Genomic DNA, 17966 nt, shown 5'->3' with positions numbered 1-17966 from the left:
TGACGCGGGGCTCGAACTCACGGACCGCGAGATCATGACCTGAGCCGAAGTTGGACACTCAACCGACTGAGCCACCCAGGCGCCCCACGGACACATATTTTCTTTATACAGACATCCTATTCTCTTTTAGGATAGAGTTTTTCTAGTTTCTAATCTATGTCAAACAGGTTATAATTAAATGGAAAGAAGGATGCCTGAGTGGTTCAGTGGTTCAGTCAGTTAAGTGTTTGATTCTTGATTTTGGCTCTGGTCATGATCCTGGGGTTGTGAGACTGAGCCCTGCATTGGGCTCCTCGATGAGAATGGAGCCTGCTTGGGATTGTCTCTCTCTCCCTCTGCCCCTCTCCCCAGCTTGCACTCTCTCTGTCTGTCTGGTCCCTCTCTCAAATAGATAAATAAATGGAAAGAAAAAAACCCAAGATTCTGAAATAAATGCAGAATTAAAAATTCAGAACTAGGGGCGCCTGGGTAGCTCAGTAGGTTATGTGTCCGACTTGATTTTTGCTCAGGACATCATCTCACAGTTTGTGGGACTGAGCCCCACATCGGGCTGTGCACTGACAACGCAGAGCCTACTTGGGATTCTCTCTCTCTCCCTTCCTCTGTCCCTCTCCTGCTTGTGCTCCCTCACTCTCTAAATAAATAAATAAACTTTAAAAACAAAAACAAAAAACAGGCCTTATATAGGCACAAGGTGGAGGCAGTAGTCATGGAGGCAGAGTAGCGGAGGCAGTGGGAAGTGGAGAAAATGGCAAGTCTCTCAAGAATTATGATTAAAAAGACTAGAGGAAATAAATTTAAATTTGCATCAGAAGTAATTTGGAAAGATAATTTCTTAAAATTTTTAAGTCTTAAACCCTAATCACAATGCTAAGACAAAAAACAGTGCTTTCTTTTTCCTTTACAATTTTTTTTAACGTTTATTTATTTCTGAGAGAGAGAGTGTGAGTGGAGTAGGGGCAGAGAGAGAAGGAGATAGAATCTGAAACAGGCTCCAGGCTTTGAGCTGTCAGCACAGAGCCCGATGAGGGCTCGAAATCAGGAGGCTTGAGATCATGACCTGAGCTGAAGTTGGAAGCTCAACCAACTGAGCCACCCAGGCGCCCCTCCTTTATAATTCTTGAGAATGGGCTAGCCAGCCATGTAGTTATGGAGTAGACTACAGAGGTACTTTCAGTTCTGGGATTTATTTTAGAGAAGAATCATGTTTGGTTATAAAAATCTAATTAACTTACCTGTCTTATCAGAAGTTGACAGTGCTTGTAAAAATGGGTAGGGCAAATTGAAATTATTTCTATGTTAAATCTTTCAGTCCTTTTTCATTAATACTACAGTAATGCATGTATTATAATGGAAATTGGTCAAATCTTAATTTAAAAGGTAACACAGTAAGGGGTGCCTGGGTGGCTCAGTCCATAGAGCATGTGACTTTTAATCTCAAGGTCATGAGTTTGAGCCCCACTTTGGGAACAGAATTTACTTAAAAAAATAAATAAAAGGTAACGCATTGGATTTATGATAAAAACTGTGTAGCCACCCAGTATTCCACCAATTTTTATAACAATTCTTCAATAATTTAAGCTTATCTGTAAGATCCAAGAAGCACCTGTCCCACAATGAACTCTAATCTACAGCAACCTAACACGATGTAGTTCCACTAAATTTCAGAGGATGGCCAACTGCTCAAAGTGATATAAGAACATAAGGTGGTAGGATATATAAGTTATATCATGAAATGGAGTCACACCATATAAGCCTGAGTCAAACACAGTTCACCAAAATCATAATGTTTTCTTAAGAGGTCAAATATGTTTCTTTTAAAAGGGTAAACGTATATTACCTGATGTCAAAGCTGACAAAGATACTACAAAAAATATAGACCAATATCTCATGAATATTGATACAAAAACCCTCAACAAAGTACCAGTAAACTGAACACAACAGCATACCCTAAAAGGATTTTACAGTGTGATCAAATTATGATTTATTCTTGGGATGGAAGGATAGTTTAACATAGAAAAACCAATTAGAGTAATATACTACATTAACAGAATAAAGGGAAAAATATGATTATCTCAATTGATGCAGAAAAAGCAACTGACAAAATCCAAAATGCTTTTTTTCTTTTTAAATTTTATTTTCTAATTTTAAAAAATTTTTATTTTACACAGTGAGAGTGTGAGCTGGGGAGGAGGCAGAGGGAGAGAGAGAAAGAAAGAGAGATAAACTTAATCAGGCTCCATGCTTATGGCAGAGCCTGATATTGGGCCTCAATCCCGTGACCCTGTGATCATGACCTGAGCCGAAATCAAGTGTCAGATGCTCAACTAAGCCACCCAGCTGCCCCCAAAGCCCCCCTTTTTTCCCCATAAAAACACTCGATGAACTAAGAATAGAATAAAACTACCTCAACATGATAAATGCCATATATGAAAAATCCATAGCTAACATCATACTCAAAAATAAAACAAAGAAAAGAAAAAAGCTTTTCCCCTAAGATTAGGAACATGACAAGGATGCCCAATTTCAGCACTTTTCAACATAGTACTAGAAATTCTAGCCAGAGCAATTAGGCAAGAAAAAGAAATATAAGGCATCCAAACTGGAAAAGAAGTAAAATCACCTCTGTGTGTAGTTTACATATGTAGAATACTGGAAAAGTCTAAAAAGTCCTTAAAAAACGTGAGAAATAATAAATGAATTCTACGAAGTTGCAGGATACAAAATCACACAAAAATCTCTTTCATTATTATACTACCAACAATGAATAATCCAAAAATAAAGAAAATGATTTCATTTACAATAGCCTGAAAAAGAATAAAATACTTAGGTATCAACTTAACCAAGTATATGAAAGTGTATACTGAAAACTGCAAAATACTGCTGAAAGAAATTAAAGAAAGTGCAAATAATAAAACACTGCATGTTAACTAAAAAACAAAAAAGCAAAACAAAAAGCTCAAAACACAAATAAATGGAAAGACGCCCCATGTTCATGGACTGGAAGACTTTTTTTTTTTAAATGTTTACTTATTTTTGAGAGGTGGGGGGATGGGGGGGGATGGGACAGAGGATCCAAAGTGGACTCCATGCTGATAGCAGTAAGCCTGACATGGTGCTCAAACCCACGAACCACAAGATCATGACCTGAGACAAAGTTGGACACTCAACCAATTGAGCCACCCAGGTGCCCCTGGACTGAAAATTTAATAATGTTAAGATGTCAATACCAGTCAAAACAATCTACAGATTCAATGCAATCCTTATCAAAATCCCCATGATGGGGTGCTTGGGTGTCTCAGTTGGTTAAGCATCCAACTCTTGATCTCAGCTCAGGTCTTTATCTCAGGGTCGTGAGTTCAAGCTCTGTGCTGGGCTCCATGATGGGCATAGAACCTACTTTAAAAAAAAATCCCCAAGATGTTTTTTGCCGAAATAGAAAAATCCATTCTAAAAAGAAAAAGAAAAATCCATGCTAAAAGTCGTATGGAATCTCAAGTGACTCTGAATAGCCAAAATAATCTTGAAAAAGAAGACAAAGTTGGAGGTTTCACATTTCCTAATTTCAAAACTTACTACAGGAGTACCTGGATGGTTTAGTCAGTTAAGTGTTTGACTCTTGACTTTGGCTTAGTCATGATTTTATGGTTCATGAGTTCAAGCCCTGCGTCAGGCTCTGTGCTGACAGCATGGAGCTTGCCTGCTTGGGATTCTCTCCCTCAAAACAAATAAACTTAAAAAAATTTTTAAAAAGGAAGGAAATTCTGAATGATGCTACAACATAGATAATCTTGAAAACTTACGCTAAGTGAAATAAACCTGTCACAAAAGGGCAAATATTGTATGATTCCACTTATATAAGGTACCTTGAATAGTCAAATTCATAGTAGAATGGTGGTTACTAGGAGCCAGTGGTGGGGAAAGAAATGGTGAATTATTGTAATTGTTTGGGACAGAGTTTCAGTTTAGGAAGATAAAAAAGTTCTGGAGATGGATAGTGGTGAAAGCTCCTCGACAATATGAATGTACTCAATGACAATTTTGTACTTAATGACGTTGTACTTTTAATTTTTTTAAATGCTTATTTAATATTTTTGAGAGACAAAGAGACAGAGCGTGAGCAGGGGAGGGACACAGAGAGAGGGAGACACAGAATCTGAGGCAGACTCCAGGCTCTGAGCTGTCAGCACAGAGCCCGATGCAGGGCTCAAACACATGAACCGTGAGATCATGACCTGAGTCGAAGTCGAACGCTTAACTGAGCGAGCCACCCAGGCCCCCCGACACTTTTGTACTTAATATACACTTAAAGATGGTTAAGATGGTAAATTTTATGTCCATTTTACCACACATCCAAAAAAGAAGGCTAAAATTGCTGTTAATCTTTCTTGCATTGATTGAATGACATTTTATTTTCATTTTTTAATTTTTAAAAATATTTATTTTTGAAGTTTATTTATTTATTTTGAGAGAGAGAGAGAGAGAGAGAGAGAGAGAGGCAGGCAGAGAGAGAGGGAAGGAGAGAACCCCAAGATGGCTGCATGCTGCCAGTGCAGAGCCTGACGGGACGCCGAATCTCACCCAGTGTGAGATCTTGACCTGAGGTGAAATCAAGAATTGGACGCCACAACTAAGCCACCCAGGTGCTCCTTAAATATTTTAACTAATCTCTACACCCAATACCCAATGTGGGGCTCAAACTTACAACCCTGAGATCAAGAGTTGCATGCTCTACCAACTGAGCCAGGCGGGTGCGTCAAATGAGATCTTTTTAGATGTCATAAAATCACATACCTTTCTATAAAACAGTGCTAAAGACCCAGTTCTCTTTGGTTTGCTTATTCCAGCTGTATGTGCCTCTTGTGCTTTAGTCAGATGGTTCTGTTTTGGAGAAGCACCAATTAATGACTGAGCAGTAAGTGACACAGGACTCTCGACTTTGGACTCCTGAGTTGTGTTCATGGAAATTGGTATCAGTGTGATCTCTCCAGCATCATTTGCAATACCTAAATGTATAAGCAAGAATTCTATTTTAGAAATAAGTTGCATGTGTTCCAGAAAAACTGTCAATTATCTACCTACCTACCTACCTATCTACCTAGCTATCCAAACATAGGAATAGGTTAGAAAAGAGGAAAGCTACAAAAATTGTAATTCTAGGTTATAATACTCTTGTTTTCTATTTCTGCTCTGAAACAATGTTTTCTTTTGAACTCTTAAGGAGATGTTTGTAATTAAGAAAAAAGATTTTTGCTTAACACGCTCATTTGTAAAGCTCAGATAAGAAAATAAGTCCAATGAAAAGCGTGGTAAATTCATAAAAGTATGAAAATTCAAAAACCAGTATAAGTTCAAAACAAAACAAAAGGTGGAATACAGAAGATTTTTAAGGCAGTAAAACTATTCTGTATAATACTATAATGGTAGATATATGTTATCAGACTTTCATCAAAATCTATAGAAGTGTACATCAACAGTGTACTTTTATGTAAATTATGGACTTGGGTCATAATGATGTGTCAATGTAGGTTCATCAGTTGTAAGAAATACACCATTCTTTGGTATGTTGATGGTGATGAGGTCCGTGTGTGTGTGGGCAGTGGGTAAATGGGAAATCTCTATACCTTTTACTCAATTTTGCTGTGAACCCAAAACTGCTCTAAAATAATAAATTAAAAAAATGGTATAGGTTAAAAAAAAAAAAAACTGGATCAAAAAGGCCATGTGATTCAACCCAGCAAGACATTTCTTAAATTACTAACCAACTCAGAAAAAAAAATAAAATAAATACATTAAAATGTTACCGTGCAATGGGATTGTAACTTTATGTCCCGTTGTCCCTGTGACTATGGCTGTGGCCATAGTTAGAAGACTTTGCCCAGGTGAAATTGATAGATTTTCAGCAGTAATGCTTGAAGAAGGAGCAATTTTCAATTTTGTTCCTTCTGTTATGATCCTGTCCATAAGTATTTCTTTTGGGGGATCTTCCCCAAAAAGTCTTCTCTTAGCACTCCCTGCAGTAGGAGAACTGTAGCGTTCATGGACAGAAATTGGAGACAACGGTTGCATATCTAATAGAGAGAAAAATAAATTTAAAATAGTTTGATATGTATTCTAAAATAATAAATCAGGTTCACTCATTCACTCAAAAAATAGATACTGAGTTACTATATGCTAAGCAATAGGTATTCAGCAGTAAATAACACGGCTTCTATCTTCACAGAATATAGAGTATAGCAAAAGAGGTATGAAAAAGTTACTACATGTGAAAATTATGATAGTTCATCTTCCTGGTTTCTTGAACCTCTGCCTACTATTAAAGGAGCAAAATATTAAGGGTAAAATAGAAGCTGAGAGGTAGAATGAGGTGACCACTAAATTTGAGCAGTCCAATTAGCTTCTGTCTCCCAATCTTATCTAGTAAATAACATCTGAGAAGGAAAAATCAGTGATTTGGTTCACAGTTTTGGCCCCTCCTACACACCCATACTTCAAGCAGCTTAAGGCAGTAGCTTCGGCTTTTTCTTTTGTTTAAGTAGGCTGCATGCCCAACATGGAGCCCAACATGGGGCTTGAACTCACAACCCTGTGGTCAAGACCTGGGCTGAGATCAAGAGTTGGACGCTTGACCTACTGAGCCACCCGGGTGCCCCTATGGCTTTCTGATTTAGTAGGTACAGAATCATCTTTTATAAGCTCACGAGAAGATAAAGATGAGCAAAGGTGATAAGACTCTGTTTAACTTGCCTTAATCTGAGGGTTGGCAGTAGTGTGTTGATTAAAAGATTATAGATTATATTTAGTTTTCAATGCTATCCTTCCATAGGAGGGCTTTCCCTATATACCAAGTGTGTAAAGGTTCTCCTAGCCCCTAAAAACCCTACATCTTTTTCCACAATCCTTCCCCACTTTCCCTAACCCACTGATTCTTTACAGGTATATAATATACTTTTTATTTTTCTCTATTTATTTTTTCATGTTTATTTTTGAGAGAGGGACACAGCATTACTGGAGGAGAGGCAGAGAGAGAGGGAGACACAGATGCAAAGCAGACTCTAGGCTCTGAGCTGTCAGCACAGAGCCCGACATGGGGCTCGAACTCACAAACTGTGAGATCATGACCTGAGCCAAAGTCAGATGCTTAACTGAACCACCCAGGCGCTCGTATTTTTTATTTTAAAGGTTTTTTTTTTTAAAGTAATCTCTATACCCATTGTGGGGCTCAAACTCACAACCCCAGATCAAGAGCTGCACACACCACTGACTGAGCCAGACACTCCTATGGTATGCTTTTTTTTTTTTTTTAAGTGTATTTATTTATTTTGAGAGAGAGAAAGTGGGAGTCGGGGAGGGGCAGACAGAATCACAAGCACTGACTGTGCAGAGCCCAATGTGGGCTTCAACCCCACAAACTGAGATCATGAATGACCTGAGCTGAAGCTGGACGCTTAACCAACGGAGCCACTCAGATGTCCTACCTATAATGTGCTGTTTAAAGTGAAAGCATTTCAGGGCACTTGGCCGGCTTGTCAGTGGCACATGTGGCTCTTGATCTCAGGCTCGTGAGTTCAAGCCCCATGTTGGGTGTAAAGATGACTTATTAAACATGTTTACAAGGTATAAAAATAACTTCTGGAAATGATTTGACAGCTCTCTGTATTAATAAGGTGAGAGGAGAAACAGTTATGTCTTAATAAAAATCTCTGCATATTTCTGGGGCTTATGAAAACAGCTCTGATTTCCCAACCTCAGTGGCAGATAGAAAGTTCTGTGGTAACTCCCATGATCACTTAATAGGAGTGTACCTGGATCCTTTATACCTAAGAAATCCAACACAGCCCTTGAATCTGACTAGGAATGTTTAAGCCGACATTTCAAACAATTTTTTTTGAAGTTTATTTTTGAGAGAGAGACAGAGTGTGAGTGGGGAGGAGCAGAGAGAATGAGAGACACAGAATCCGAAAAAAGTTCCAGGCTCCAAGCTGTCAGCACAGAGCCTGACACAGGGCTCAAACTCACAAACCGCAAGATCATGACTGCAGCTGAAGTCGGACGCTTAACCAACTGAGCAACCCAGGTGCTCCTAAAGTTGACATTTCAAGAGAGGATTCATAGTATAGCCATGAGGTTAGCTGCAAACCCCTTCAAATTATCTTTTGTTAGCACAGAAGTGGAAAAGATACAGTGAACAACTCTTTACATTTAATAAATACAGAAATTAATATTATGTCTTTTTCTTCCTAGAGTCAAGGCTCAATATTGTTTTCTAAGGATTTTCCATTATTTGATTCTCTTGCCTGAACCCCTATGAGAAAATACTTTTTTCTTCTACTTATAAAAATAATTAAAAAAAAAAAAAAAAAAAAAGAAGGGGCGCCTGGGTGGCGCAGTCGGTTAAGCGTCCGACTTCAGCCAGGTCACGATCTCGCGGTCCGTGAGTTCAAGCCCCGCGTCAGGCTCTGGGCTGATGGCTCAGAGCCTGGAGCCTGTTTCCGATTCTGTGTCTCCCTCTCTCTCTGCCCCTCCCCCGTTCATGCTCTGTCTCTCTCTGTCCCAAAAATAAATAATAAAAACGTTGAAAAAAAATAATATATGCCCTATATGTTCACAGCAACATTATTCATAATGGCCAACAAGTGGAAATAATCCAAATGTCCATCAACTAACGAATGAACAAACAATATATAGCATATCCACACAATGAAATATTATTCAGTCATAAAGATGAAGAGCTGATATATGCTGCAATATAAATAGATCTTGAAAACATGCTACATGAAAGAAGCCAAGCACAAAGGCCACATATTATATGATTCTATTTATATAAAATTCTAGAATAGGCAAGTCTATAGAGACAAAAAGCAGATTGTAGTTCCAGGGGATTGGGTGGGGGAACTGGACAGTGACTGCTATTGAATACGGGGTTTCTTTTCTGGGCTGATGAAACTGTTCTGGAATTAGATAATGGTGAGAATTGTAGAGTCTTATGAATATACTAAAAACTACTTAACTGTACATGTTAAAAGGGTGAATTTTATGGTATGTGAATTATAACCCAATGAACAAAAGAGCTCACCGAAAGAAAATTCTTAGAATACCAAAAAACTGTAATATAGAAAGTAACATCCACTCAAAACACCACCATCTGGAGAGAATCATATTTGGGTGACCATTATTCATGATCTTAGTTCTGAGATGTCTAGCTAGGCTGTAAACACACACACACATATAAAATATAAATACATATGCATACGTATACATATATATATATTACAGTCAAGGATACATACACATATGCACACATTCTCACACAGACTGTTCATACTTTGTTCAGTTCCAATATGCAAGAATTTAAGTTACCATAGTTTAGTTAAAATAACAACAGCCTAACAAAATGGTTCAAATTTCAGTTTCCATGATGTACTAACTATAACTGCATAAACAAACTTTAGTTTACAAATCATTATATAACTAATAGATGTGAATCACGATCAGTAACTAATCATGTTAATTCTTTCAAAGTCTGTCACTGATTGGTCAGGGCACATCTGCTATTCAATTCATGAGCACAGGAAAGCATACAGTTATGTTGTCTCTTTGTCTCCAGTGAAAAACCCTATATGACATTTTATAAAAACAGACACATGAGGGGAATCATCAAAAAAAAAAAAAAGTACGGGGGTGTTGGGGTGGCTCAGTCGGTTAAATGTCTGACTCTGATTTCAGCTCAGGTCATGATCTCACGTTCGTGGCATCGAGCTCCACATCAGGCTCTGTGCTGAGCATGAAGCCTGCTTGAGATTCTCATTCTCTCTCTCTCTGCCCCTCTCCCTAGCTTGTGCTCTCTCTCTCTCAAAATAAATAAACACCAAAGAAAAAAAAAAAGAAACCTTAAAAAAAAAAGAAAATTGCAACAAAGAAATGGAAGTGATAATACTGAAACTGAAATTAATTTAGAATGTCAGTAAAGTTACAGAAGGAACAACTGACTCTGGGAATACTGACACTGACACTGTTCAAGAGATTAGATACACAGCCTGAAGAACTTCCTGAAAGTGAAATTCGTTGACATAATTGAAGAAAGTTGTTGAGATTAAAAGGATGAAAATATCCAACAGAAAGTGATGATGGCAAAAACTTCACATTTGAGGAACTCTCAGAGATATTTCAAAGAATTAAACACACAAAGTATAAAATGTTGAAAGCTGATCCAAATTTAGAAAGGAACATGACAGTTCACCAAGGCACAGAAAAGATGCTCATTCACCAGCATAAATTACAGGAGAAGGAGGTGGCAAGCACTGTTTAAACTATTCTTTGTAAGTTTGGAAAAAAAAAAAAAAAAAAACCCACCAACAAAAAAACCAAACCACTTTCAGGGCACCTGGCTGGCTCAGTCAGTGGAGTGTGTGACTCTTGATCATGGGGTTGTGGGTTTGAGTTCCGTGTTGGGTATAGAGATTACTTAAAAATAAAATCTTGAAAAAACAAAAACCAAAAAGATGAAAAACAAACCACTTCCATTCTCAATGTTTCCAGTGCTTTATACTGTACTATGTAAATACTTTTATTATCTTTCATTTTGCTAAACATTAAGGACTCATAGCTTTTTTTTAAATTATCACTTTTTTAAAGTAATCTCTACACCCAATGTGGTGCTCAAACTTATGCCCCTGAGATCAAGAGTCACATGCTCTACTGACAGACAGCCAGGCGCCCCTAATGTCTGATCATTTTTAAAAGTTTTGATGAAACAAATAGATAAATACAAGTTTGACAAGATTTTTTTCCTTTTTAAAGGCTTTTATTTATATATTTTTAAAAAGCTTATTTATTTTGAGAGAGAGAGAGCATGAGCAAGCAGGGGAAGGGCAGAGAAAGAGAGAGAATCCCAAGCAGGCTCCATGCTGCCAGCGTGGAGCTGGACACAGGGCTCAAACCATGAGATCATGACCTGAGCCTAAATTAAGAGTTGGCTGCTTAATGGACTGAGCCACCTAGGTGCCTCTGGACAAGATTTAATTAAAAAAAAAATTTTTTTTTTAATGTTTATTTATTTTTGACAGAGAGAGAGAGAGAGAGAGAGAGAGAGAGAGAGAGAGACAGAGCATGAGTGGGGAAGGGGCAGAGAGAGAGGGAGACACAGAATCCGAAGCAGGCTCCAGGCTCTGAGCTGTCAGCACAGGGCTCAATGCGGGGCTTGACTTCACAGACCGAAAGATCATGACCTGAGCCGAAGTCAGACACTCAACCGACTGAGCCGCCCAGGCGCCCGTCTCCTGACAAGATTTTTAAAGGTCATAAAACAATCTTAATCATTCTCACTGCTTATGAAGACTGTTTTTTTGCATGCACATTTTTATCATCTTGGACTACATGTAAAGCAAAGACTATATGTGTGCCTGCACACACATACACAAAATTATAGTTCAAGTTGGATCAAGAGCCATGTGAAGCCCGAGTACTTGTTCATCTGAAGTTTGTTCAGGGATATGTGATCAAAAGATTTTAACTGATTAAAAAATTCAAGAAAAAATTTATATAATCCAGAGGATGCACACATCAGATGCACACATCTTAAGAGAAAATAAGGACGAATGAATGAACTAAAATCTTCCCGTAAAGTTCATATGAACTATTTTAAGAGAGTATGGATAAGTTATTTCTTAGATGAACTTAAGCATCCCAAAGAGTTTTTTGCTCTGCTTCAAATACTTTTCTTTCTATAAAGACATACATAGAGAAAGAATATAACTTTTGTCACATTTGAAAAGTAGGTATTTTGCTTATTTACAGTTTTCTGTTAGCATTAGGAAAAGTGTGTTTATTAAAAGGCTAAAATACTATTTCCACAACAACTGACATTGAAGTAAAAAAATATTAAAAAACAGAGTGAAAATCTTATTACTTTGATATGAAAAACTATACAACAAGCCACAAAAGGGTGTTAGCATAAGCCTCCTTTTACATTTTGTTTTATTTTTATTTTTAAGTAGGCTTCACACCCAATGTGGGTGTAAGATTAAACCCATGACCCAAGTTTAAGAGTCCCATGTTCTACTGACTGAGCCAGCCAGGTGTCCTAGCCCCTGTTTATCTTTTAAATTTAAAAATTCTTTTTCATAAGCCCCTTTTTCAATCTTGATGAAGAAATTAGATTTCATAATAATATATTAGCAAGACTTGAAATTTTGAGAAAATTATCTTTGTTATTTTTTTGTTTTACCTGTGTTGAACCTACCCCTTCGAAGACTCCCACTGTCAGTCCGAACTTCTTTGACCCTTGGATGCATTAGAGGAGACATCGGCATCATAGGAAGGTGTCCCTGTACATTTCCCCCATTTCCTGTTTCAAAGTTATTTGGGAATATAACCTGTAAAAAATAAAAACCTCTTGCTTTACATATAGATAAACCTACTGATGAAAACTTATAACAGAAAAATGAGAAAAAAGTCTTCTTCAACTGTTTTATTTCCCTTCTTTCTTCTTCACAAAATAGAACAACTTGCATAAAGTGCTCAATAGTTTGTGTTGTTACACATATCTCACTTAATTTTATAATTTATCTCCTTAAGTTTATTGACCACTTCTAGAAGTAAACTGATGAGGTAGGCACCATCTATTTCCACTTAAGGATGACAAAATACAGGCTTAAAATATGAAATTTGCCTGAGGGCAATTACTATTTTTTAAGTTTATATTTTTTTAAATGTTTATTTATTTATTTTGGTAGGGGGCAGAGAGAGGGAGAGAGAAAGAGAGAATCTCAAACAAGCTCCACGCTGTCAGCACAGAGCCCAGTGCTGGGCTTGAACTCATGAACCGTGAGATCATGACCTGAGCTAAAATCAAGAGTTGGATGCTTAACCAACTGGGCCACCACAGGCATCACTAAAGTTTATTTTTTATTTGTTTTGAGGGAGAGAGAGAGAAAACAGGAGTGGAGGAGGGACAGAGAGAGAGGGAAAGAGAGAATCCCAAGCAGACACCGTGCTTTCAGTGCAGAGCCTGATGTGGGGCTCAATCTCATGAACCATGAGATCATGACCTGAGCTGAAACTACGAGTCAGGCACTTAACCAACTAAGCCACCCAGGTGCCCCAAGGACAACTACTATTAAGTAACAGAGCAAGGGCTTCAACCCAAATCCTCTTTCTTCAAGTTCATTGCCTTTTTTCACTTTCCCAAGAGATTCTACAATGGAAGTATTGATGAATACTAAAGATTGCACAGTTAATCACAGTTTGTTGCAAAAAACCAAAGATACATGGAAGAGAGATTTCAAGAAATCATTTTCTTTTCAGTTCTTCCTGGTCTTGGATAGTCCTTCCAGTAGTGTGGAATTAGGGAAAAATTCACCAGGTTTCATGAAGTATAAGACACAAAAAAGCAAAGAAAGATGAAAACACAAGAGTTACGAAAGAGCAACACAGAGGTAAAGAAGAAAAAACTCAGTTTCTCACATGATACTAAACTGTGAAATGTGTGGCTTGTGTGTATTAGGCACAAATTTCTGATTTTTTAAATTCTAAATACTACTAATGAAAACCATTTAATTTTTTACATAGACATTTGAAAAATTAAATATGATAAAATTAGTGGTTTCTTAGATATGACTTCCAAAAGCACAAGAAACAAAAAAAATAGATAAACAGGACATTATCAAAATTAAAAACTTTGTGTTCTAAAAGACTTGATCAAGAAATTAAAAGGCAACCCATGAAATGAAAGGCAAATTTTAAAAATCCTATTAACAGATAAGGGAGTCATATCTACAATATATAAAGGATTCCTATAATTCAATAATAAAAAGACAACCCAATTAAAAAACGGCAAAGGATTTGAATAGATATTTCTCCAAAGGAGATACACAAATGGCCAATAAGCACATGAAAAGATGCTGCACATCATTAGCCAACAGGGAAATGTAAATAAAAACCGTAACGAAATATCACTTTATGTCTACTAATGGCTAGAATAAAAAAGATAAGTGTCAGGGAAGAAAAAACAAAGGTAAGTTTTAGAGAAGATGTGAAGAAACTGGAATGTTCATACACTGATGGTAGGAATGTTAAATGGTGCAGCCACTTTGAAAAGAGTGTGACGGTTTCCCCAAACTGGAGGTACACAGCTGGAAGTATACGTGTACACAGCTGGAGGTTCATGTGACCCAGCAATTCTATTCCTAGAAATGTACCTAAGAAAAAATAAAAACATGTCCATACAAATCTTGTGTGTGAATGTTGATAGCAGCATTATTCATAAAAGCCAAAAGGCAGAAACAACCCACATGTCTATCAATTGATAAATGGATGAACAAAATGATATATTCAAATGACAGAGTATCATTAAGCCATAAAAAGCAATGAAGTGCTAATATATCCTATAACATGGACGAACCTTGAAAACATAATGCTAAGTGAAAGAAGCCAGACACAAAGGACCACATATCATATGCTTCCACATATTTGAAATGTCCAGAATACACAAATTAATAAAGACAGAAGTAGATTAAGGTTGCTTAGGGCTAAGGAGAAGAAGGTGGGTAAGGAAAGTGACAGCTAAATGATACAGTTTCTTGTTGAGGTGATGGATATGTTCCAAAATTGACTGAGGTGATGGGTGCACCTATCCATGAACGTACTAAACACTAAATTATATGTTTAAAAACAATTTTTTTTAATGTTTATTCATTTCCTGAGAGAGGGAGACAGAGTGTGAGCAGGGGAGGAGCAGAGAGGAGGGAGACAAAGAATCCGAAGCAGGCTCCAGGCTCTGAGCTGTCAGCATAGAGTCCAATGTGGGGCTCGAACCCATGGACTGCGTGATCATGACCTGAGTTGAAGTTGGACACTTAACTGAGTGAGCCACCCAGGCACCCCATAAAGCTATTATTTTTTAAAATGACAGGATCATCAGCCTTGCCCTAACTCACCTCTTCACAGGTAGGAACTTTGTTTCCTGAAGCCTGGAGAGCCTCCCACAGTGCAGAATCGTGACTCCACGCTAAACTCTCTAAAATCTGTTCTTCGATGCTGTTCAAGTGTTTCACCATGTCCCTGGAAAGTCCCTCCTCTGAGCGGATAACCACCTCAATAACCTGGTAAAGAGAAAATTGTAAAGGTAATATAGGTAGTCTTGGTCATTTCTAGGCTTTCATGTATGACTAGCTTTGGTCTTATAAGGACACAGAACTAATGATATTGTTGAACTATGATTCAATGGCTGATCGATATATTTTAATTTAAAAGGACTTCTTAAGATGTCCAAAATACTTTCACATACATTTCTGGTTTTCATGTTTTCTTTTACACATGGAGAAATGAGGCAATGATAGGGAGAAACTGGTCAACCAAGGCCAATAGTGGAAGTCGGGTCTTGGGTTCTGAGTCCAGTGCTACTTTGAATTTACTGTCTCTTCTCAGACAATTCTTCCCAATAGATCAAGAGAACAGATGGATAATATATTTAAAAGGAATTCTGCTTATATTATATAATTCTATTTTAATAAGGGTAAATTCTAGAACAAAGTCTGTAGGTATATACACAAAAATATTAAGTGATTATTATTTATAATTAGGATTATATTGTATGGTTTTAATATTCACATTTATATGTACTTTCCTGTTTTTCTTCAAGGAGGCTATATTATTTATGTGGTTAAAGAACAAAGGCATTTCACTTCTTGAATGAAAAAAGGATGCTACAAATAAAAATGAATTGCTATCAGATAAGGTCAAAACCAACAATGTCCTTGAATAAAATTACCCTTTATTTCCTAACAGAAAATCTGAAAACACACATCAAGTATCAGAAGCAATTTTCCCTAAGACACTAAAAAAATATTTAAATCCCACTCAGCAATTCAAATGGATAAGCTTTCTAATGATCTGCATTTTCCATTACTTGAGACATATTTTCGGTATAAAAATTGAACTCTTCAAACTAACTTTTCTATAAATACTTTGAAAATAGCACATACAGCAAAATATTAACTAAATCATACCAATAAGGATAATGTAGTAGCATCAGTCTTAAATTCGGATACTAGGTAACATTAAATGTTACTGTAGTTGTGACCCTTATGTTGTGTAAGAAAAAGATTGGGGCGCCTGGGTGGCGCAGTCGGTTAAGCGTCCGACTTCAGCCAGGTCACGATCTCGCGGTCCATGAGTTCGAGCCCCGCGTCAGGCTCTGGGCTGATGGCTCAGAGCCTGGAGCTTGTTTCCGATTCTGTGTCTCCCTCTCTCTCTGCCCCTCGCCCGTTCATGCTCTGTCTCTCTCTGTCCCAAAAATAAATAAACGTTGAAAAAAAAGTTTAAAAAAAAAAAAAAGAAAAAAGAAAAAGATTAATAAAATAGTTCTAGCAGGAAAAAAAAAAAAAAAAGCTAAGTAAGACTGATCCACACTGAATTAGTTCAAATTTAAGGAAGGAGCACAATCTTTTATTTCAGCTTCATTAGCTAAACCATAACCACAAACCATTTTATACCTTTTCTTTCTCCTGGGGAAAAGAGCTTTTCTTCTTCATTATGCATCTGTTTAATAGGATTATGATTTCCATTTATAAATATGGAAAATTCAAAGCTAACTACTTAATTCCTGGTCACATTTGCAAGTCAGTGAAGGAGAAAGGACTGCAGTTTGAGACTGGCTGAATTTACTAATATCCTCATCCTTTCCCTTTTGTTTTTGATTCCACCCAAAGGACTAAAATGTTTTCAGAATACCTCTGGAAATATTTCCCAGACATCATTACAGCCTGTAACTTTAACACTAAGATAAACAGAACGTTTATGAGGTGCACCATATCATAACTTTGCTCTCATCTCACCTTATAAAAATAAAATGGTTGTAAATTGAGAACTTCAATAATCCAGGGGAAAGTACGAGGTGAGCTATAGGCAAAGAGCACAATTTCCAAACAACAGGCCATCAAGGAACGATGAAATATATCCTGCTCTAAAAGAACCTTGGAGAACAGAAAAACTGCAGTTTAATATTTCTCAGCAATTTCAGCCTTTGCCATTCTATAAAGACTACAGAAACAACATAAAATAATGTGTACATTATATTATACCAGATTATCAAAGATAATAATGTGAGCTCTCAAACTGGTAAAGAGTTTTGTTATAACATATAATCTTGCTCAATGGTAGATTTTAAATTTAAATGAGGCATACACAACAATCTGCTTTGAAATAATAAAACAGTCAATATTCCCATCAAGAGGAAGCATTAGGATTGGTTCCATTTTTTTTTTTTTTTTGTTCTGTTTGTTTTTAAATGCCAGTTTTACAACAACTATTTTGTTAACATAAAGACTGTTAATCAGGGGTGCCTGGGTGGTTCAGTTAAGAGTCAGACTCTTGGTTTCAGCTCAGGTCATGATCTCACGGCTTTGTGGGTTCAAGCCCTACACTGGACTCTGTGCTGGCAGTGCAGAGCCAGTTTGGGATTCTCTCTCTCTCTCTCTGTCCCTCCCCCACTTGCGCTGTCTCTGTCTCTCTCAAAATAAACAACTAAACTTAATAAAAAAATATTTGTTAATCAAAACACTAAAATCAAAGGTATTATGTCACAGCTAAGACTTAAAAAAGTTCAGAGAAATAATTTACTAAGAAGATAAAAGTCGTGTTGACCATTAAGACTTTTTTTTTGAGTTTAAGATTTAACAAAATTTTCAGTTTTAAAAAGTGTTTGTTGCCATCCTTCTTTTAAATATCACTCCAAATCAACAAAAAGGATAAGAAACAGAAACTCCTTGGATAAAACTAGAAGTCAGCTGTAACTGCAAATTAGAATACATGAAAACTGAAAGTGGATGGAAGGATGACAAATTACTCAGTAGAAAGTAGGATGGTCAAACATAAGGGCCTGAAGAGAGACACTTGGACCTAATTAATTTGCTCCATGCAACCTGGGGAAAACATAGCAACTGAAGGGACAGGAGGAATGGAAAGTA

The 17966-nt window shown here is 37.0% G+C and overlaps 1 protein-coding gene across 3 annotated transcripts in view; it reads right to left on the bottom strand.

Moving 5' to 3' along the window:
- The window catches only part of RBL1 (RB transcriptional corepressor like 1), a 60726-nt gene that overhangs the window by 16680 nt on the left and 26080 nt on the right, over positions 1–17966 (bottom strand). For 2 of the 3 annotated variants that reach the window (XM_047068930.1, XM_047068928.1), the window contains exons 12-16: positions 16836–16973; positions 14937–15101; positions 12227–12374; positions 5805–6071; positions 4795–5006 (exon numbers count right to left, since the gene is read on the bottom strand). In XM_047068930.1, the coding sequence (XP_046924886.1) occupies positions 4795–5006; positions 5805–6071; positions 12227–12374; positions 14937–15101; positions 16836–16973 (930 nt within the window). The remainder of the gene's footprint in view (positions 1–4794; positions 5007–5804; positions 6072–12226; positions 12375–14936; positions 15102–16835; positions 16974–17966) is intronic. The other variant, XM_047068929.1, reaches the window with a different exon arrangement.

Source organism: Lynx rufus, unplaced genomic scaffold, assembly GCF_022079265.1.
Source record: "Lynx rufus isolate CCGP_SWC_20201006 ecotype Redwood Valley unplaced genomic scaffold, mLynRuf1.p SCAF_8, whole genome shotgun sequence".
NCBI classification, from domain to species: Eukaryota; Metazoa; Chordata; class Mammalia; order Carnivora; family Felidae; genus Lynx; species Lynx rufus.
This window is presented reverse-complemented; position numbering and strand designations above follow the sequence as displayed.